At 49.5% G+C, this 21,575-nt stretch overlaps 1 protein-coding gene across 3 annotated transcripts in view; it reads left to right on the top strand.

The window, feature by feature from the left end:
- Nucleotides 1-21,575, top strand: part of SLC22A23 (solute carrier family 22 member 23) — a 164,293-nt gene that overhangs the window by 132,935 nt on the left and 9,783 nt on the right. Inside the window, exons 5-10 of one of the 3 annotated variants that reach the window (XM_073224087.1) lie at nucleotides 3,834-3,961; nucleotides 12,715-12,817; nucleotides 15,432-15,664; nucleotides 17,331-17,363; nucleotides 17,490-17,513; nucleotides 18,532-18,655. In XM_073224087.1, the coding sequence (XP_073080188.1) occupies nucleotides 3,834-3,961; nucleotides 12,715-12,817; nucleotides 15,432-15,664; nucleotides 17,331-17,363; nucleotides 17,490-17,513; nucleotides 18,532-18,655 (645 nt within the window). Of the gene's footprint in view, nucleotides 1-3,833; nucleotides 3,962-12,714; nucleotides 12,818-15,431; nucleotides 15,665-17,330; nucleotides 17,364-17,489; nucleotides 17,514-18,531; nucleotides 18,656-21,575 lie in introns of those variants that run through there. The other 2 variants (XM_073224088.1, XR_012126005.1) reach the window with 2 other exon arrangements.

The raw sequence follows: 21,575 nt of genomic DNA, 5'->3' as shown, positions 1-21,575 counted from the left end.
GCCGAAGCATATTGCCACTCTGCAGAGCCTTCCCTGGCCACGCCCTTACTCTGTTCCTAGAACAGCTTCTCTCTTCTTTGGCCCCATTGTGCCCCCTACTGTACAGGCTTTTATCCAAACCACTCATGTATGTGAGTGTGTGTGTGTGTGTGTGTGTGTGTGTGTGTGTGTGTGTGTGTGTGTGTGTATTTACTTAGTTTATCTACCTATTTAGTGACAGAGAGCTCCTTATACAGGACTCTTAATTAAGTTCCTTGAGGTGAGGGTTTACAGGGACGTATTTGGGATGTATTTGTAGTGAAAATGCTCAGTACATATTAGGAAAAAAGAATTTGGAGACCATATGAATGTGTGAGCTCCTAAAGAGACCTGCATCCACTTCCTAAATCCAGAGATCCTGCCATGCCTTTGCAAACGTGCTGCCCTTGAGATCTCTTCTACAAGCTTGGCAATGCTCAAAGATTCTCTAGGAAGAAAATTCTCATTGTCATTTCTCATAAGGGCATTTATTTTTTTTTATTAATTTTCATTTGTCCAAACTCTGCTATCTTCAGGCAGGAGTTGGGGGAACAAGAATGGGCGATAGAGGGTTACGAGTCCCTCAGGAGCAAAGGCCACCCTGTGGGACTCTGATCTCTGTCTGTGGCTTTAACACCTAGGAAAGGGGACTCTTCTGGACGATGATGGTTCTGTGGTCCAGGGAAGAGGTGAGCGAGCCGCTGTTCTCAGTGGGATTTAATGCCTAGACAGGTGGGATTTCAGTAACGAAAACGCTGGCCCTTTGTGCATCACACAGGCTTTGCCTTGAAGGTGGAATGTCATCGGGTGCACCTCCCCTTCAGGGATCCAAACCGCTCACAGTGAGCACCTCGCGGTGGTCCTCCCTGCCAGCGCTGGCTTTGGGGACACGGAGGAGAACCCGAGTGGCGGGGCATGAAGCCTTGTGCTCCACTGCGGAGGTGCCCCCTTGTTTGCTTGCCTGGGCCTGGGCCCCAGCCCCTGGGAGGCCGGTCGGTTTGGGGGAGCGGGACCTTCCTGCTGCCTCCGGTCCTCTGCATGTCCATTTATGGTCTTAATTTTTTCACACTCCATTCCCTGCTCTGGAGTTATTCCATAAACATCTGATGTAAGTTATTTTAAAAGGATTCAAACTTTCCCATGTTGTCTGTCACATTGTACCCCTCAGAGACCACCTGCAGAACACACATGCTGCCAGGTTAATATGTTAACTGGTTTTCTGAGAGACCTTTTAAAGCAATTCTCCTAGGTGAGCAAGTACCCACGAGCTCCTCATACATGCATCCTGAGGAGGAAGGCAACAGCTCTGCCCTGGGAGGGCCAGTGAGGCCTGCATGTGCTGCTCTGCTCGACCACATGCTCCAGTGCACGGGGCTCCCAGCCCCACGCTTGGGCCACAGCCACAACAGCTGGCAAGGCTCTATACTATGCCATGCCCTGTGGCCAAGTGCCATGGCAGGTGGCCTGCCAAGCTGGGGCTGTCACATGGAGCATCTGCAACCTGGGGGCGCTTCTTGGCCGGCATGAGTCTCCCTAGCCAGCCTCCCAGCATTGCTCATAGAAGCACCTCTGACCAACACCCAAGTTCCTGACATCATCCACCCTGCAAGGAGGGCTCTACCCTGAACAGGACCTACAATCTGAACCAGAGAAGTAGATTAACCCACTGCTTAGTGCTTGACAACTGGATCAGACAGAGAAAGTACAACACAAAAATAAGCTTGATTTAATAGCTGTATGGAATCCTGTGTGAACAAATGGAAGATTTACAAAGACTGATCATATCCTGTGTCACAAAGCCAGTCCCAGGGAGAACCAGAGAGTCCAGGGATATGACTGTGCTCCTTCATTGTGACTTAATAAAATTCAAAATGAATGAAACAAGATTGCAACCTTGCCACTAACCCCATAGCAAAACCTGCTGTGTTTGGAAATGTTACATATATATATATATATGATAAATAGATATCAGATAAGGAAAAAGCTAATAGAAATCACAGAATTTTTATAATCAAATCACAGCAAGAACTACATATCAAAATTAGTGATAGATGCAGATTTGAAGTCTGAAATGCATGTGTTAGAAAAGAAGAATTAAAGTTAATGATCTAAGTGTCCATCTCAAGAAATCAAAAAGATGGAAATAATAAAGATGAGATCTGTAGGGATCGGCACTTCTGTTAGGTTATTTCATTATAAATAAAAGATCTGGTGAAAAACATGGCAAGATATTAATATCTGTACAACAGCGATGTCTGTTACATTATACGTGCTTCTGTTTGATTGAATTATGGTATTCAAAGTTAATTTGTAAAACTGAGAGGCCAGTAAAACAAACTTTAAATTTGATTATTAAAATAAATATCAGTGCCTACAATTTGAAACACATGTTTTGGTGACTTTCCTATGGGGCTCCCATATGAGTAAGTGTGGGACACTGAGGCAGTCTTAATGCTCGGGCCCCAGACCTCCTCTAGGGGGCGCACATAGCCCCTCCTACCTCCAACAGGTATGCACGAGGGTGGCTTTTAACACCTGGAGAAGTTCCCAGGCCTCCCAGCAAGGATTAACATTCAGATCAGACCATCCCAAATGTGCCCCCGAATTCAGTGGGAATCTGCCTCGCTATTTCTGCAAAGTACATCACAAGCAAATAGAAACTTGATTTTGTTCAAGTAGGTAAGGGAGTGGTAGCCAGCATTAATATCATTAGTGATGTGACTTTGAAATAAAAATTTTCCAGCTTCTGGATTACTTTAATCAGAGACTTTCGTGAGCCTGTGGGGCAGATGTTGGGTGGTTACAATGATAACTTCTTATCAGCATCAATTATGACTCCTAAATTCTATAAGGAGAAATACAGTGATAACTGGGGCACTGGGCTGACAAAGACTATGACTTTGAGCTCTGGTTTTTCCTTCTCCCAGTCAAGGATGCTGCCCTCTTTACAGTAAGGTTCTGAGAGAACACAGCCACACACATTTGTGTGTGTGTTGTCTGTGGCTGCTTGCACACGGAGTTGAGGAGTTAAGCAGAGACCTTATGGCCAGCAAAGGCTAAAATATGATTAGACTTTTATAGAAAAAGTGAGCTGACTCCTGCTCCAAACAGGCATATTGTTCTCTTTGATTGATTTGTAAATATCGTCATAAAAGCAAACTTTTAAAATGCACTGGTAGTAAAACACTAGTTGTTTGGTTTTTTTGTCCTGCTGGGACTCCTCATAAGAGTTAATCCTAAAAACAATCAAACAAAACAAGGAATCTATTGCTAATAAAACCTGAAAATGGCTGCATTATGGCATCGTCTCAGGGAGATGTGATACGCAGTTAGATGACAACTGTAGCTGAGCCCTGTGAAAAGTAAACCTGCAGAGGTCCTTGAACTTAGAAAGAACTGTCAAGTTGCAAGTACTGGGGACATTTTTTAAAACAGAATCATTCTATTAATATTTGGTTTTATGGTGACAAAATATAACAGAAGCAGCCCTTCAGTGAAGTACTTAAACTTGTTTTAGAAATCCAGTTATTTTTAAATGCATATACTGATTTTTTTGACACAGTTGGTAGAAAATTGTTTTTATCTGCCACGTTTTTTTAAACTAATTTTTACACTTTCTAAAAGAAAAAACGGGAAACATTGCAGTGCCCACAGTCTCATCCACCCCCCCATCGGGCTAATGAGAGTCCTGAGCATTCACTGGCCCTCCCCCTGTGGGTGGGAAGCTAATGCGGCCCACACGTGCGCTCACGGGCCCACAGCAGAGGCCCTGCGGAATCGGAGGACATCCACCAGTTCCTGTTGTATCTTTGCAGGATATTCCCTGAGTCCCTCCGGTGGCTAATGGCTACCCAGCAGTTTGAGTCTGCGAAGAAGCTGATCCTGCGCTTCACACAGAAGAACTGCATGAACCCCGAGAGTGACATCAAAGGTGTGATGCCCGGTGAGTACGCGTTCACTTCAACCCAGCAGCTCCACTCAGTCCGAGAGACGGCCGCCTGTTCTGAACACTTCCCTGATGCTAGGGGTGGTTGTTTTACCCCGCAGCTGCCTTAGCCGGGTGTTTAATTTCTCATGATGGGTGGTCTGCAGCTTGACCAGGAATGTGAGTGAACTGACATCCTCCTCACCTTCTAGGTGCTGGCATCCTCTCGGTCAAATCTAATACACTGTAGTGCCCCAAGTAGCCTGTTCAAACCCAGAAGCAAGATAGGAGCCTGATATATACCTGAGCATCCAGGGAATCTTGGGGGAGGGGGGTGTAACACCCATGTCTGGCACACAGCCTTGCCTGCCTGCCAAGTTTCAATGCCTCAGAGCCCTGACTTGGGGGGCAGCTGGCCTTCACTTCCTCTCATTTCCTAAGTATGACCTTCAGAGACCTACCATTGTCTATTTCTGTCATGACCTATGTTGGGCAACTAAAAAAGTGGAAAAGTGACATATTTTCATATAGTGCTGCAGATCCATAGAATTCCTATGTATCAGGAGCATCCCACAGTCTAGAGCAAGGTTTTCAGAATGGGGGTTATTAAAATCTAGACTCCTGGGCCCCTGCCTGGCTCCCAGAGAATCTGATTCAGTAGATCTGGAATAAGCAGAGAGAACATGCATTTCTAATAAGCATGGGAAGAGATTCGGATGCACGTGGTGCAGACCTTTTGAAAATCCCTGATAAACCAATCCCAAGCTCTGGCTCACTGCCCCAGGCTGAAGAACCTGGTATAGATGGTACTGTTGTTACCAGTTTCCTAGGAAAATAATCTGCAGGTCCTTGTCCAAGAAAGAATAGGCCCATTTCCTCCCATGATCTGAAATTCTATCCAACAGATATTTATCATACCATGTGCCATGCAGAGAAGAAAACAGCAAGGTCTTGCTCATGGGGTTTACAGGCAAGCAGGGAAAGTCAGACAATGAGCAATTAAATGTGTAATCCATTAGGAGGGCTGAATGCCATTAAGAAAACTCGGCAGAGTGGCGGGGTGGCGGTGGTGGTCGGTGACCACAGTCAGATGGTTGGGAGAGTCTAGTGCCAAGGGGCCAGGTGAACAGAGACCTGAGCGAGGCAGGACAGTGTGCCCTGCAAATCTCCATTCAAGTCAGGGAAGGAACATGGGGAATATCCAAATCTGGGAAGTCAGAGCCTACTGGCTGGATGGGACTTCTGGAATCTCCTATTCCATGATTCCTAGATAGGCTTTTCGTTAGACCCCTGATTCAGAAGACCTGGGGTTCACTATCCATAGACGTCACTCCAGATGCTGCTGCACAGCCAGGAGGGCATCCCTGCTGAAGCCTGTGCCCACAACCTGGGAGATGGGGACAGCGAGGCTGGCTTGGTCTGTCGAGTGCTTCAGCACAGGTGGGAAAGTTCAGGAGGCCGAGAGCCCTGCTTACCTGGAGGAGAGGATGTGAGCTAGGTGTGTGTTATGTGATATATGGCATGCTGGTGCTTTGCAGAGTGGCATCTGGGGTTCCTTTTTATCCAGTGGGAGTGATGATAAACACGATGACATTTACGTAGTGCTTATATGTCATTCACTTTTCCAAATAATCGCAAATACTAACTTATCTTTAATACTAAAGTGCTTTACATGATTAACATATTTCTTCACACCAGTCCTGTGAGTGAGGCACTGTAACTATCCCCATTTGCAGATGAGGAAACTGAGGCACAGAGAGGTTAAGTATCTTGCCAGACATCACACAGCTAGCGGTTGAGCTGGGACTTGAACCCAAGGAGTGCAGGTGAAGTGGCTTCACTGCTGCCCCTGAGAGATAAGGAGAGCACAGAGACAGGAGTGCTCGGGTTCCTGTGTGGAAAGGGATGCATATTGAATTAACTTCTCCTTTTGGGCCATGACTGCTCATTTCGGAATGTCCAGCTGTCTTCCCCAAACTTCTCCAGACTCCATTTATTAGCAGGTTAATGCTTTTAAATCTTACAGCATAATCTGTTCCTGGCATTTCCCTAATTAAGTCACCACACCACCTCTTTCCAGTTAAAATATTGTCTGGGAAAAGCTTATTTTCTCAATCCTAATTACACTGATTCATTTCCCTCCTATTTTTGGAAAGTGTTATTAAATATTTTTTTCCTTTCTGTGCTGGCGTCTATTTCCATGCGGGTGTCCCAGCAGGAGGCTGGGGGAGAGGTAGCCGACACATGTGACGCACCCACCGCGCCACGGGTTATCGCAGCACTCACTCCTGGGGCACCCATTTCCCATCTGCTCACTCCCGGCTGTCAGACACACTGGTGACAGCACCATGGCGAGAGGCAGCGGGTGTGCTGGGGGAGAGACGGCTCCGCCTCGTCGGGATCTGCGGCTCCCAGTTTTCTCGGGCTGCACTGCTCTTCTGCTGGGACCCGACCCACCACCTCACTGCCTCACCCAGACTGCCCTGACTCCGCCCTCCCTGTGTCCCTGTCCTATCACCGTCTCAGAAACTCCTCCGTGGCCTCCCCGTCCTTTCGGCTGGACCCCCAAGCTCACGAAGCCTCTCGGAGACCTCCCCCCTCTGCCTGCCTCTCGACAAGTGCTCGGGCTCTCTTTAGGCTCTCAGTGCACCGCCATCTTCACTCCAGTTACTCCTCTCAGCCCTAAACTTCCCTTGGCTAGCTCCTGGGGACAAGGTGGGAGCCCCCAAGCCCATCCTCCAGTGACACGCTGCCCTAGCTGCAGGCACTCTTCCCCACTGCCCTCATCCTGCATGGTTTGTGTGGCACCTCCTCTGGGCGCATTGCCCTGTGTGCTGCTGGGGCTGGCACGGTGGAACCGTGTCTGCAGAGCAGCCCCACTGCCCCCGGGCACCAGCCAAAGACCTGACAGCTGTGAGCTCTCCATGCATACCTATTGAATGAATGAATCACAGTGTCCCCTGCACAGGAAGGGGCAGGGTGTCTTCTCATGGGAATCAGCCCAGTTGCCGGGCATGTCGCCTCTGGGTGGGTGAGAATGTCAGGCTTGTTCAAGTTTGGGGGGAGGACTTGTGCCCCCGTCAGTGCATCCTAGCCTTGGATCCATGCTAGAAGAAATCCTGATGTTCCGAGCATTTCCATGTCCTTTCCTCTTTTAAAGTGACCTTTGGGTTACCTTTGAACACTTCTCTCAGTGCAGCTTGCAGCTGGGTTCTGTAGGTATTTGGATGCACCCCTGAGGGTCATTCCTACTGTGCCGTTCCTACAGCCATCAGTGTCACAGGTGTGTCCGAGTACGGACAGCTCTCCTTCTCTTATGAAATTCCCAGGATTTTAAACACCTAGCGCTGGGGTAGAAATCCTGCTGGTTCCAAGTGTGGCCGTGAGCCTCACCCCACTGGGAAAGGAATCCTGGAATGAGGGCCACGCTCAACCCCTTGCTCTCAGGGGCAGCCCTGGGCAGTGGCTCTGCTAGGCAGGGGGTGTGACACTCTGTGCATTTGACCCACATCAGAGCCTGAGGGGTCAGTCATCAAATCAGCCCTGCCTTGCATTTGGGGAAATGAAGCCCAGAGAGGCTGAGCATGGGGGAGCAGTGCCCTCCCCCCACTGCCTGCATCCCTCTGTGGAGAAGGAAAGAGTGCCCAGGGAGGAAGAGTGGACTCTCTCCCCCTTGCCCCTTGGGAGTGAGCCACCTTATGGCCCAGGCCCTCCCTGGGCAGCCCCTTCCAGCAGCCAGCTGGCCCAGCATTGCCAGGATGTACGGGTCTCCCCCAGCCCGCTCCAAGATCGAGCTTGGGTTGTGCCTTCACACACCAAGCCCTGTCTTGTCCACCTGTTCAGAACCAGAGGCAAGAAGAGGCTCCAGGTATCAGGCCACCTCAGAGTCCCCAGCATTAGGTAATTTGCCCAAAATCACACGACTGGCAAGGGAAACACTAAGGTTGACCCCAAGCAGGCCACCCCCAGCTCCCTGCCTCTGGGCACTTGGCACACAGCCCTCCTCTCTTCCTAAGAAGCTGTGCGCAGCTAGAGCCACGTGAACGGAGAGGGAATTACAGAGGCCAGCAGTGCTAGGGCACATGTCGAGAATTTGGATGGATTTTGAAGTGTGGCTGTCTGAGGTGACTTATGATACGATCCCTACAGGCACCCCATCCGCTTCAGCCGAGGCACTGATTTGAGTGGCCCAGTGCCACCACCATTTCTAAACCCGTACCGGAGGGGTGACGGCCCCCATGGAAAAGACAGCAGGCGTTTTGTCTGCTTCTGATCAAGGGCTCAGGGCTCAGAGCTGCTTCCGCAGAGGTTTCAGCGCATGCGCCCTGTCAGGACTCTTGGGTGCGGGCCGCCCCTCCTGTTTCTCCTCCTGCTTTTCCTGCTGCTGCCCCTCCCCCTGCTGCTCCTCCCCACCCGCCCCTCGTCTTCCCTGCCTTTTCTTTTGTCTTTTCTTGTCTCTCATGTCGGCGTCTGATGTTTATCCACCTTCACCAGGAACACACTAGCAGTGTACAGAAGTATAAAAGCAAAGCCAGTTTACCTCACACTCCCATCCAAGTGAATGCAAAGTACCCTCTGAGCGTTTTCCCTGCATCTCTGAGCCTGGTCTTGAGTCATCTACCACCATCTCTTCCTTCTACTGGCCTTGGGAAGCGTAGTTTCAATGTTCTGGTCCCTGGATCTCTAACACTGAGGGGCCATGGCTCCTCCCAGGAAAGCTCCGCTAGGAAAGGAGCTGGTGGCCTGGCCAGATGCATGCCCTCTGGCTGTGCCCTTGCAGGGGTCAGCCAAATGCAGAGGAGCCAGGATAGACAGGGCTGCAGGATGGAGTAGGCAGTGCCTGGCTTGTCAAAACTAACAGGGTGCCTGCTTGTTTTCTGTTTTAGGATTTTTCTAGTGGCTCTAAATCAAGAGGGTTAGAGAGTTTAGGAAGAGGGGCAGCAAGAAGAAATGCTTTTTAACAGTTGTTTCCAAGGTGCAGAGTCTGACCAACGACAGCAGCCTCTTGTACTGCTATTATTCCCACATGCATGCACTTTGGAAAGTCCCTGAGATTTCCATCTGATAACTCAAGAGACAGAAAGGCCTCTTGTATTCGCTTACCTCAGGGGGTCTCAGAAGTCGTCTGATGTTTCTTACAACTCAGAGCTGCTCATCATACTCCTGGCCCCCCTCCCTCCCTCCCAGCTCAGGGCTGGGGGATTTTTGTCCCAGAACAGATCTAGTGCAGAGGAAGTCTTACATTGTTGTTGCTAGACTGGTGATATGCATAACAGAGACAGACAAAACATCGATAGCCTGAACAAGTTAATTTCATTTCATTTCAAATAAAGCAGTTACTTCTGTAAACCTCAGGCAGTTCTTTAGACTTTGGGCTCTAGAGTTTAATGCTATAAAAAAAAAACTCAGGTCACCGAATAGCTAAAGCAATCCTGAGAAGGAAGAATAAAGTGGGGGGGATCTCGCTCCCCAACTTCAAGCTCTACTACAAAGCCACAGTCATCAAGACAATTTGGTACTGGCACAAGAACAGAGCCACAGACCAATGGAACAGAATAGAGACTCCAGACATTAACCCAAACATATATGGTCAACTAATATTCGATAAAGGGGCCATGGACATACAATGGGGAAATGACAGTCTCTTCAACAGATGGTGCTAGCAAAACTGGACAGCTACATGTAGGAGAATGAAACTGGATCACTGTCTAACCCCATACACAAAAGTAAATTAGAAATGGATCAAAGACTTGAATGTAAGTCATGAAACCATAAAACTCTTAGAAAAAAACATAGGCAAAAATCTCTTAGACATAAACATGAGTGACCTCTTCTTGAACATATCTCCCTGGGCAAGGGAAACAAAAACAAAAATGAACAAATGGGACTATATCAAGCTGAAAAGCTTCTGTACAGCAAAGGACACCATCAATAGAACAAAAAGGTACCCTGCAGTATGGGAGAATATATTCATAAATGACAGATCCGATAAAGGGTTGACATCCAAAATATATAAAGAGCTCACACACCTCAACAAACAGAAAGCAAATAATCCAATTAAAAAATGGGCAGAGGAGCTGAATAGACAGTTCTCTAAAGAAGAAATTCAGATGGCCAACAGGCACATGAAAAGATGCTCCACATCGCTTGTCACCAGAGAAATCCAAATTAAAACCACAATGAGATATCACCCCACACCAGTAAGGATGGCCACCATCCAAAAGACAAACAACAACAAATGTTGGCGAGGTTGTGGAGAAAGGGGAGCCCTCCTACACTGCTGGGGGGAATGTAAATTAGTTCAACCATTGTGGAAAGCAGTATGGAGGCTCCTCAAAATGCTCAAAATAGAAATACCATTTGACCCAGGAACTCCACTCCTTGGAATTTACCCAAATACAAATTCTCAGATTCAAAAAGACATATGCACCCCTATGTTTACCGCAGCACTATTTACAATAGCCAAGATATGGAAGCAACCTAAGTGTCCATCAGTAGATGAATGGATAAAGAAGATGTGGTACATATACACAATGGAATATTACTCAGCCATAAGGAAAAAACAAATCCTGCCATTTGCAACAACATGGATGGAGCTAGAGGGTATTATGCTCAGTGAAATAAGTCAGGTGGAGAAAGACAAGTACCAAATGATTTCACTCATCTGTGGAGTATAAGAACAAAAGAAAACTGAAGGAACAAAACAGCAGCAGAAGCACAGAACCCAAGAATGGACCAATAGTTACCAAAGGGAAAGGGACTGGGGAGGACGGGTGGGAAGGGAGGGATAAGGGCAGGAAAAAAGAAAGGGGGCATTACGATTAGCATGTATAATGTGTGGGGGGCACGGGGAGGGCTGTGCAACACAGAGAAGACAAGTAGTGATTTTACAGCATCTTACTATGTTGATGGACAGTGACTGTGAATGGGTATGTGGGGGGACTTGGTGAAGGGGGGACCCTAGTAAACATAATGTCCTTCATGTAACTGTAGATTAATGATACGAAAATAAAATTAATAAAAAAAAAACTCAGGTCATAATTACAATGGTTACAGCTGTTTAACAACATCTATTTCACATACAATAATGTATTAGGAATCAAGTTTGGGCCACATTACCACAAGTAACAGCTTTAAACTTACATGAGCATGCTAATGGACATTTAAATTTTCTTGCTGGAAGCTTTTCATGGTGAGCAAGTGTGACTAGTAGAGCTGATTCCTGGTGAGTTTTATAACAGTGAAGGTACTCAAATCATGGGATCCAACACTATCTATTAACCATAATATTTCCATGCTCTTTAAAAATTCTTTAGTTTTCTAAGCATGGAGAAAGAATGTCTGAAAGCAAATTAGCCAACTTTTTGCAGAGGGGAGAAATAAAGACCAGGAAGACCTCAAGAGCTAGGCACTGTGCATGGATGACCGAAATGCAGATGTTCTGGCACAGACCTCAAGCTTTGCATCTGAGTATGGGAAGTAAGAAAGTTCTGCAAACCCAAGTGACACGGTATCCCTCAGACACACACACAAAAATTTTTTTTGGGATCCACAACTCCTAAACCTTTATGGTCAAGCAGCGTATTTGTCCTTCGAACTGTAATCGATGAGGTTTGAGAGCCTCCCGCAGTGGACGGCAGGTAGAGGGTTGCATTCGGGCCGTGCCGGGAGTGGCCCTAAGAGGTAGAGCACTGCGGAGACACGGTGCCCACAGCCCTCCTGCGGCATCACGGTCCCTCCGTGCACCTGCAGCGCCCTCCGTCCCTGCGGCCTTCCCACCCCCACTGCTTTTTAAAATGTTAGCAAATGTATTTTGGAATAACTTCAAGTTTACAGAAAAGTTACAAAGATAGTACAGAATTTCTGAGTGTTCCTCATGCAGTCTCCCTGTTGGCACGGCAGGTCGGGTCCCCCTTTCCTCCTTCAGCTCCTGAGCAGGGAATTACTCCCTGAGGACGCCAGGACAGCAGAGGACGAGGAGGCTGACTGCATGGCATTTATGCCCACAGATGCGAGGGTGGGTGACTGGGAGGGCATCGTGGAGCCCGAAACATTTCCTTGTTTTGATCTTCCCTGTTTAATTGCTACGTCAACACCAGGACTACAGAAAACTCCTTAACCTTGTTCGTGTGGTAGTCAGGGTCTGCTCAGAGCACTGTTTGGAGCGGGTTTGAGCCTCAGGAGAAACTCTGTCCCTTAACTTTGTAGGTTGTCACATCACTGTGAGTCTTGCTCAGCTCCCAAAGACATTTGAGTTAAGTGTAACATGCACAGATAGGCATGTGTGTGTGCACATATGTACACACTGCTCTGCATACATCTTCATTCATTCATTTCTCCTTCAAAGGTGCATGCACTCTTGGGGCAGTTCCAGAAGCAGCAGCCACAGCTGTGTGTGCAGACATACTACACACAGTTAAGGGAAGCGTCAGCCTGTGTGTCCCCGGCCCCTGGGCAGTGGTGACACAGGCCAAGCAGACTCTATAAGGGCACGGCTGCTTGCTTGGGTTTACGCAGGCCTGTTCAGTGTCCCTGGAACCTAGAATATCATCATTTAGTTCTGCAATGTAGGGTATTTATTTGTGGGTGTCCTGGCTCCCAAAAAAGGTATGCTGATGGCTCCCTCAGACCCCGTGGGCAAATTTGACCTTCAGAGTTAGTGTCTACATGAATGCATTTTCCATCCTGGAAGCCAGGGCCTGTCCTTGCAGGCCGTCTGTGAGGCTGCCAGTCCAGGTCTCCCCGAGACGTCACCGGTTCTCTCTCTGCAGAGCTGGAGAAGGGGCTTTCCCGGAGGCCCAAGAAGGTCTGCATTGTGAAGGTGGTGGGAACACGGAACCTGTGGAAGAACATCGTGGTCCTGTGTGTGAACTCGTGAGTCGCAAGAGGGACACGTTCGGGGGGAGGTCGGGGAAGGGCCGGAAGAGAGCAGTTCAAGGGAGGGTTGGCAGGGCCCTCTTCCTCCTGCAGCTGGACTTTTAAGTATGGCCACACAGGACCCCCAGCCCTGCCCAGCCTCCCACCTTGCTAAGGGGCCCTGGGTAAGTGTGAGCTTCCTCACAGGTGCCTGAGGGGCTCCAAGTGCTGGAAAACAGGGACCCCCCAGCCTTGGGGCTCCTGGGGCCCTGGCCAGCCATGCCAGGCCAGGTCACCGGTCTAAGCTGCGTGCTGACCATGTGAGGACCCCGGGGCTAGCCCACGCAGACACCATCCTTAGGCCCTCCTGGTGGAGAGCAGGTGGGAAACCTGAGGATGGGGCTGTCTCACCACGTACCTTCCGATCAGTGTGCCTCCTTCAGAGGCACAGTGCAGAGGGGACTCCCAGCCTGGAATGTCCAGGCACTTTCACAGGACAGGGGCTTGGAAACGGGTGGGCCTCTGGGTCTGCCTGGGCTGCCATGTAGCCTCGCACCCCACTGGCAGCCAGTGCCTGCAGCCAGCCCTGGTTAGAGGCCCTAGGCAGCTGCAGGTGGTGGTGGGCTGGCCTGACCCCCAGGTGTGAACCCTAGATATGCTCTAAGAGGCCCCCACATTGCTGCCATGGGGTTTGGACCCTGTATGTCCCTACTGCTCGCACAGTTTCCCAACAGCCCCTAGGATGGGCTAAGTGTATACCTAGCAAGTCCTTCCTACCTTGACTCACAGCTGAGTAAGCCTGCCCTTCCGGGATTGCACAGGCGGGCCCTGCTTCAGGGTCAGAGGTCATGGAGGGTAACTCTCAGTTGGTGGCAGGGCAGGTGGTGGCACTTGCCCGGGAAAGCTCTCAGGACTGCTGTCAGGCTCTGGAACTGCCATTCCCCACAGCTGTGTCTGTCAAAGTAGCTCCATTTAATCAGTTCCTGATATTGGGGTTCCAGCTTCAATTCTGGTGAGGATACCAAAGGTTCTACTGGCAGAGTGACCACAGAGCACACATCTAACTACAGCCTGTCCTGCAGACGAGAAGACTGAGGTCCAGCAAGGGAGCAACCAGCCAGAGCCGCAGCCATGCCGTTGGGCGGGGCCCCAGCCCTCTGCATCCCCACCCCCACCCCCACCCTCACCCTGAGCGGGCTCCAGGCCCACGCACCACACCACCGCCCAACCTCAGGCAGACACTGGCTGAGCTAATGGGATCGTCAAGAACTGAGGGACTTCTCCAATTTTTATTTGGGGAAAAACATGAATTGTGACATAGATGAGGTGGCAAGTTTCCATTTTAATGATTCTTGTTTGGGAATAATGAATCTCTCTGGAGTTATTAACTTAAAATTACCTGTTATGGTCAAAGGACTTCCTTTGCACTGAAACAAAAAGGTGGAAGGTTTCCCTGAGCCCTCAGTAGGCCGGGAGGCAGAGGACGTCACCTGGATCCCGAGACTAACCGAATCTCATCAACAGCTAGATTATAAACTAGTTAAACACAGGGGAGCTGGGTCCTCTGCTGGGTATTTCCCTAGGGGACGTGCATGGGGCAGCCTCTTCCTGTGTGTGTGTGTGTGCGGTGGGGCCTGGGGATGGGGAGGGGGTGCTCATGGCAGTTAACCTTGATGCATCCTCAAGGTTTGATGAGAGCACTTTGATTTCCTGAAAGCAAAGGAGGGCAGTTGGGAGAGAAGGGACACACAGTGTGGACACACAGTGGACGCTCACACTGAGGGCGTTTCATACACACCATGTCCAGATGTCCAGGAGGGCCCTTCAGAACCTGAAGAAAGCCCTGTGGCATGCATCGTCACAGCCTCCCTGAGGATGACGGTCACATTTTTATTCCCATTTCCCAGAGTGGATGTCTGTCTGCAGCAACTGAGGCACAGAGTTCCCAGCAGGTTTATAGGCCCCTGTGGGGCAGAAGAGGCCTGGCCTAGGACAGTGGAAGGGAAGCAAGCTGATAAACTCAGAACTAGAACAAAGTCTCCATGACCAGGTGTCTTCACTCAACCTGACTTCCTGCTGGCTTCTCCAGGGGTGCCTTTGTCAGGAAGTGGCAAGAATGGGTGGAGGTGGTCACGCTCTGGCTGTCCCCCGGTTGGCAGAACCCTGAGTACAGAGGAATGAAGCCGAGGTGCACATAGGCAGTCATCTTAGCTGTGTCACCAGCTGCTGAGTCACCTTGAGTCACCTCTCTAAGCCAGTTGGCCTGTCTGTAACGCAGGTCTGACAGTAGCCCATGGTGCCAGCATGGGATTAAATGGCAGAGGCACATGGAACACCCTGTCTTGCAGGTTGACTGCCAGTGAAAGATAGTGCATGAACGGGTCACCCTGCATTTGTACTCAATGCTCTGAAGTGACTGAGCCGCAAGCCCCCGCCCCCGGGGAGCAGTCCTGTCACTTGTCAAGTCTTCTCCTTGCACTCCTCTCTGTCACACATTCCTTCTCAGAAACAGAATGCTCCCTGCTATGTTCTAAGCTGCTTACCTGGCCATCAGAAACAGTGACCACCCAGGAGGCAGCATGGCCCTCATGTGCACCCGCACACACGTGTGTCCCTCCCGGTGTCTCCGCAGGCTGACCGGCTACGGGATCCACCACTGCTTTGCACGCAGCATGATGGGCCACGAGGTGAAGGTGCCGCTCCTGGAGAACTTCTATGCGGACTACTACACCGTGGCCAGCATCGCCCTGGCATCCTGCCTGGCTATGTGCGTGGTGGTCAGGTTCCTGGGGCGCAGGGGAGGGCTGCTGCTCTTCATGATCCTCACCGCGCTGGCCTCGCTCCTGCAGCTTGGGCTCCTCAACCGTGAGTGGGCCGGGAGCAGGCGGGGGAGGGCAGAGCCACGGGGGGCAGCTGGCGTCCAGCAGAAGGCTTTGGGGGGTGGGGCCTGACTCAAGAGCAGTTTCCGGGGAGCCTCGGGGGAGGATGAGCCTTACCAGAATGTGAGGGGACTGCCCCGTACTGTGTTGGGTCTCTCCTCCCCACAGACCTGGGCTCCAGCTTAGAGCCTTCCCGGCTGCCCCAGGATGCCCCACAGGTGGGGCCTGGTGGACGTGACTTCACGAACAGCCAGATGATTCTTTGTGATCCGTAAAGGGACAAAGAAGAGCAAAAGAGTTGTTTTTCTTTCAGGTGAAATTAAGGAGGATATTGCTTTTCAGTAGACCTTCCCAAGTCCATCAGCTTGTCTTCGGGCCAAAGAATTTCTCAGTATATTGTAAAAATAATTTAAAGAAAAACAAGAGACTCCATGTAGACCTTCCAGCTTTAATAGGCAGGCTTGGGAGAGCTCCTCGTGAACAAATAGCTGCCTCTGTGCATGCGAAAGGCACCAGACACCTCTCTGAGCCGCCCCAGGGGAGACGAGTGACGGGCAGCTGAGCCTTCCTCCCGCCAGGCCTGTCCCTCCCGGGGCAGCAGGGACAATGCGGGAAACAGATGCCGCCGACCTGTGCCCTCCTTCCCATGGGGAGCCTGCCCGGCAGTGGCGATGAGATGCGGTGGCTGCCCAGCTGCACCCCAGATCAGAGCTGTGGGAAAAAGCCACCTAGTATTTCAGATTCATATGCTGCTGGCCGTGGTGCAGGGGCCAGTGTCAGGAACAGAAAAGAGAGAAAGAAAAAATTCAAAACTTTCTCAGCCTTGTTGTGCAATCTAGCTAGTTTCAAACCCAGGAACAATTTTTCTCAGTTGAGCAAGTTCTCTGCACTCTCTGTATCTTGCTGGGAGACTGGCCTTTTTTCAGCTGTGACTAATGAGGGAACAGATGTGTGGTGTCTGTCCCCCAACCATCCTGCACCCCTGGTCGGGGCTGCCCTGGCCGCCCTTCCAGGGAGGCTTCTGAGAGCTCACATGGTTTGGGTGGATGTGCAGGGGAGTGGCAGCCCCTGGGAGTGTCACATGCCCTTTTTGTCCCTGAGCAGGAATGCCACAGGAACTTGATGCCAGTGACAAGTAGCTGCGAGGATCAGGGTTCAGAGCACACAGAAATGCTGCCTGTGGCTCTGCCCCCGTGGTACTCGATGCCCCCGAGCACAGACCAGCAGAGCCACCTGAGTGATTTTAGGCACAATGAAATTAACCCTTTGGCTTGAGGTCAGGGTACGTGCTAGTCTCGGCTCTGCAGTTTGGATTCCTCCCCAGGCTTGGAGGCCACGGGAGTCTAGCCCCTCCCTTCCCAACAAAAAGCACTTTGTTGAGTGCCGTGCTAATTCTGTTTCCTGGGACTGTACCTTGGGCAAGCCTTCTCCTTTTCTCTAGCAGCACTGCACCCTCAAAAGGTGTTGGCCATGCCTCCAGATGGGCCTGGTGGCGGGCAGGTAGGGCTCACCCAGAGCTGACAGGGAGCTGACTTAGAAACAAGTCACAGAAAATGCAGCAGAAGCTTCCTACCTAACATGCTTGCTTTCTCCCCTCTTTTCCTGCTTTCTTCATCACCGTCCGTGTGGATGCCACCCCTTCCTTGGTCCAGTGATCGGAAAGTACAGCCAGCACCCAGACTCAGGTGAGCCCCAGGTGCCTGGCATGCACTTCCTCATCTTGTTACTGCCTCCAAACAGGTGTTTTCATACTCACGGACCTGTGGTTTCCCTCTCCCCTCTCTCTCTCTCCTTCCCCCTTCCCCTCCAAGAGTTGCAGCTGAAGTTGGCCGTAGGTTGGACACTATAAGCATACATTTGTATTCTCTACTCCCTCTTGCCTCTAAACAAAGCGACTTATTTCCCATTTGCACCCAGCTTGCATGCCTGTCCCCTCCCCTGGCCTCAGCGTTCAGCACAGGCCCCAGCAGCGCCTAGGCAGTGATGCTGTTTGTCTTACAGACAGTGCCTGAGGAGCTCAGGAAGCCCTGGCAGCCCTGGAGGCCTGGCTGACTGTGCTGCCAGGGAAAGCTGCCGGCCCCCTTGCGAATCATGCAAGTGCTGCTCTTGGCCACGGGGACAGCAGAGCTGCTGCCTGCCCTGGCTGGTCACACGTGCCTGGCGTGACCCCAGCCTGTGCTTCAGGGCCCTGTGCAGAGAGAGCCGTGCGTGCATGAAGCAGCCTTGCAGGGAACCGAACTGTGCCCCAAATGCATGGCGCCAACAGCATGCGGTGTGCTGTACTAGACGCTGCCTTGGTGTGAGGTCAGACCCTGGTGCCGTTTGCAGGATGACTGGATCCGTTGAGCACATTCTCTCCAAGCCTATAAATTCTTCTGCTTGGGTTATTTGAGTTTCTATTCCCTTAAATCAGTCCTAAGATACCCTGTCCCATGTATTGAACTGGTCAAACCTGAAGCCAGAACAGCCAGGGCTGTCTGGATTACAGAGACCTTCCCTCTCTGGAGCCAGTGTGGAAGGTGGGGACAGAAGGGGCATCACTGCAGCCCCAGTGACCCCCTTCCTGCCATCTTGGCTCCTGGCCTAAGGAATCCTGGCAGGGTCAATGTGAGCCCCTTTCCAAACCCACAGGGGACTCACAGGAACCCCAGTAAAGTCTTGTGCTGAGCTGGTCTGACCTATACCTGGAGGTGCTCCTGGCCTCCTTAGGGAATAGAGCACCTGTTCTGAACCTCCATCCGGGGAGGCAAGGGATGGCAGGAGGGCCCTCCGTGTGCACCCCACTGCTCTCCCCTCAGCCTTACCAGCGTCCCTTTCCCTGCTCCCCTCACCATCCCCTTGTGATTCCCTCAGGCATGAGTGACAGCGTGAAGGACAAATTCTCCATCACGTTCTCCATCGTGGGCATGTTCGCCTCCCACGCAGTGGGCAGCCTCAGTGTGTTCTTCTGTGCGGAGATCACACCCACGGTGATCAGGTGCGTCACGGGGGGCACCCCGCGGGATGCTTCCATCTCAGCCTGGGCGAGGGCTGCCTGTCTGGCAAGGATGTGGGGTGAACCAGCATCAGCTCTGTCTTGCCCTGGCCCCCAGGGCACAGCATGTGTGCGGACGTGTCAGCTCCAGGTGGGGCACTTGGCCCAGACCCCAGGCAGCAGTCAGGTGAGAACTGAAGCCCACATCCTATCCAGGCAGTAGCTGGAGGAATAGGGCCCAGGGAACTTTTTGGGGGTACAGGAAGCACAGCAATGACTGAAAAGAGGGAGAAATCAGTAGATCATTTAAGATATGCCCATACTTCAGCTGTAGTCAAATGCTGTCAATTCTTCAAACAGACCTCCATTTAAAAAAATCTATTTCAAAAGAAAAAGCAAGTAGAAAGAGCCTTATTTTGTAATTGGTTCGAGAATTTCATTTCACTAGTCCAAAGAAAGGCCTCAGAGAGAGAAGGCCTAGCAAGCTACACTGATATATTTACAAACATCTATGGCGAACCCACTACATGCCGGGCAGTAGGCGTTGTGAGCAGGGCCTTGGACAGCCCAGGCCCTGCCTACCATCTGATGTGATTAAGATTATAGCATAATAAAAGGGTTTGCTGTATTTAAAAGGATTTTACTTAACTGCCAAATAATGTCATTTTCTGGTAAGGACTGTAACTTAGAGAAAAGCTCATCCTGATATATGTCACACTGAACTTTGCATGGGAATGTCATTAATATTTCTCACACCCACGCTTTTTTTTATATAATTTTTTTATTAAGGTATTATTGATAAACACTCTAATGAAGGTTTCATATGAAAAAGTGTGGTTACTACATTCACCCATATTATCGAGTCCCCCCCAATACCCCATTGCAGGCACTGTCCATCAGCGTAGTAAGCTGCCACAGAGTCACTACTTGTCTTCTCTGTGATACACTGTCCTCCCCATGACCCCTCCACACCATGTGTACTAATCGTAATACCCCACAACCCCCTTCTCCCTCCCTCCTCACCCACCCTTCCCCACCCCTCCCCTTTGGTAACCACTAGTCCTTTCTTGGAGTTTGTGACTCTGCAGCTGTTTTGTTCCTTCAGTTATGTTTCATTGTTATACTCCATAAATGAGGGAAATCATTTGATACTTGTCTTTCTCCGCCTGGCTTATTTCACTGAGCATAATACCCTCTAGCTCCATCCATGTTGTTGTAAATGGTAGGATTTGTTTTCTTCTTATGACTGAATAATATTCCATTGTGTATATGTACCACCTCCTCTTTATCCATTCATCTACTGATGGGCACTTAGGTTGCTTCCATATCTTGGCTATTGTAAATAGTGCTGCGATAAACATAGGGGTGCATATGTCTTTTTGAATCTGAGAACTTCTTTTCTCTGAGTAAATTCCTAGGAGTGGGATTTCCAGGTCAAATGGTATTTCTATTTTAAGTTTTTTGAGGAACCTCAATATTGCTTTCCTCAATGGCTGAACTAGTTAACATTCCCACCAGCAGTGTAGGAGGGTTCCCCTTTCTCCGCATCCTCACCAGCATTTGTTGTTCTTAGTCTTTTCAATGCTGGCCATCCTAACTGGTGTGAGGTGACATCTCACTGTGGTTTTACTTTGCATTTCCCTGATAATTAGTGATGTGGAGCATCTTTTCATGTGTCTGTTGGCCATTTGAATTTCTTCTTTGGAAAACTGTGCAGATCTTCCGCCCACTTTTTAATTGGGTTATTTACTTTTTGATTATGGAGGCATGTGAGTTCTTTATATATGTTAACCCCTTGTTGGATATGCCATTTACAAATATATTCTCACATATTGTAAGTGGCCTCTTTGTTCTGCTGATGGTGTCCTTTGCTGTACAGAAGCTTTTTAGTTTGATGTAGTCCCATTTGTTCATTTTTGCTTTTGTTTCCCTTGCCCAAGGAGATGTGTTTAGGAAAAACTTGCTCATGTTTATATTCAGGAGATTTTTGCCTATGTGGTCTTCTAAGAGTTTTATGGTTTCACGACTTACATCCAGATCTTTGATCCATTTTGAGTTTACTTTTGTGTATGTGGTTAAACAATAATCCAGTTTCATTCTCTTGCATGTAGCTGTCCAGTTTTGCCAACACCAGTTGTTGAAGAGGCTATCATTTCCCCCATTGTATGTCCATGGCTCCTTTATCATATATTAATTGACCATATATGCTTGGGTCTATATCTGGGCTCTCTATTCTGTTCCATTGATCTATGGGTCTGTTCTTGTGCCAGTAACAAATTGTCTTGATTACTGTGGCTTTGTAGTAGAGCTTGAAGTCAGGGAGCGTAATCCCTCCAGCTTTATTCTTCCTTCTCAGGACTACTTTGGCTATTTGGAATCTTTTATGGTTCCATATGAAATTTAGAACTATTTGCTCTAATTTGTTGAAGAATGCTGTTGGTATTTTGATAGGGATTTCATTGAATCTGTAGATTGCTTTAGGCAGGATGGCCATTTTGACAATATTAATTCTTCCTATCCATGAGCATGGGATGTGTTTCCATTTATTGGTATCTTCTTTAATTTCTCTCATGAGTGTCTTATAGTTTTCAGGGTATTGGTCTTTCACTTCCTTGGTTAGGTTTATTCCTAGGTATTTTATTCTTTTTGATGCAGTTGTGAATGGAATTATTTTCCTGAGTTCTCTTTCTGTTAGTTCATCATTAGTGTGTAGGAAAGCAACAGATTTCTGTGTATTAATTTTGTATTCTGCAACTTTGGTGAATTCAGATATTAGATCTAGTAGTTTTGGAGTGGAGTCTTTAGGGTTTTTCATGTACAATATCATGTCATCTGCAAACAGGGACAGTTTAACTTCTTCCTTGCCAATCTGGATGCCTTTTATTTCTTTGTGTTGTCTGGTTGCCATGGCTAGGACCTCCTA

Source organism: Manis javanica, chromosome 16 (genome assembly GCF_040802235.1).
Source record: "Manis javanica isolate MJ-LG chromosome 16, MJ_LKY, whole genome shotgun sequence".
Lineage (NCBI taxonomy): Eukaryota > Metazoa > Chordata > Mammalia > Pholidota > Manidae > Manis > Manis javanica.
This window is presented reverse-complemented; position numbering and strand designations above follow the sequence as displayed.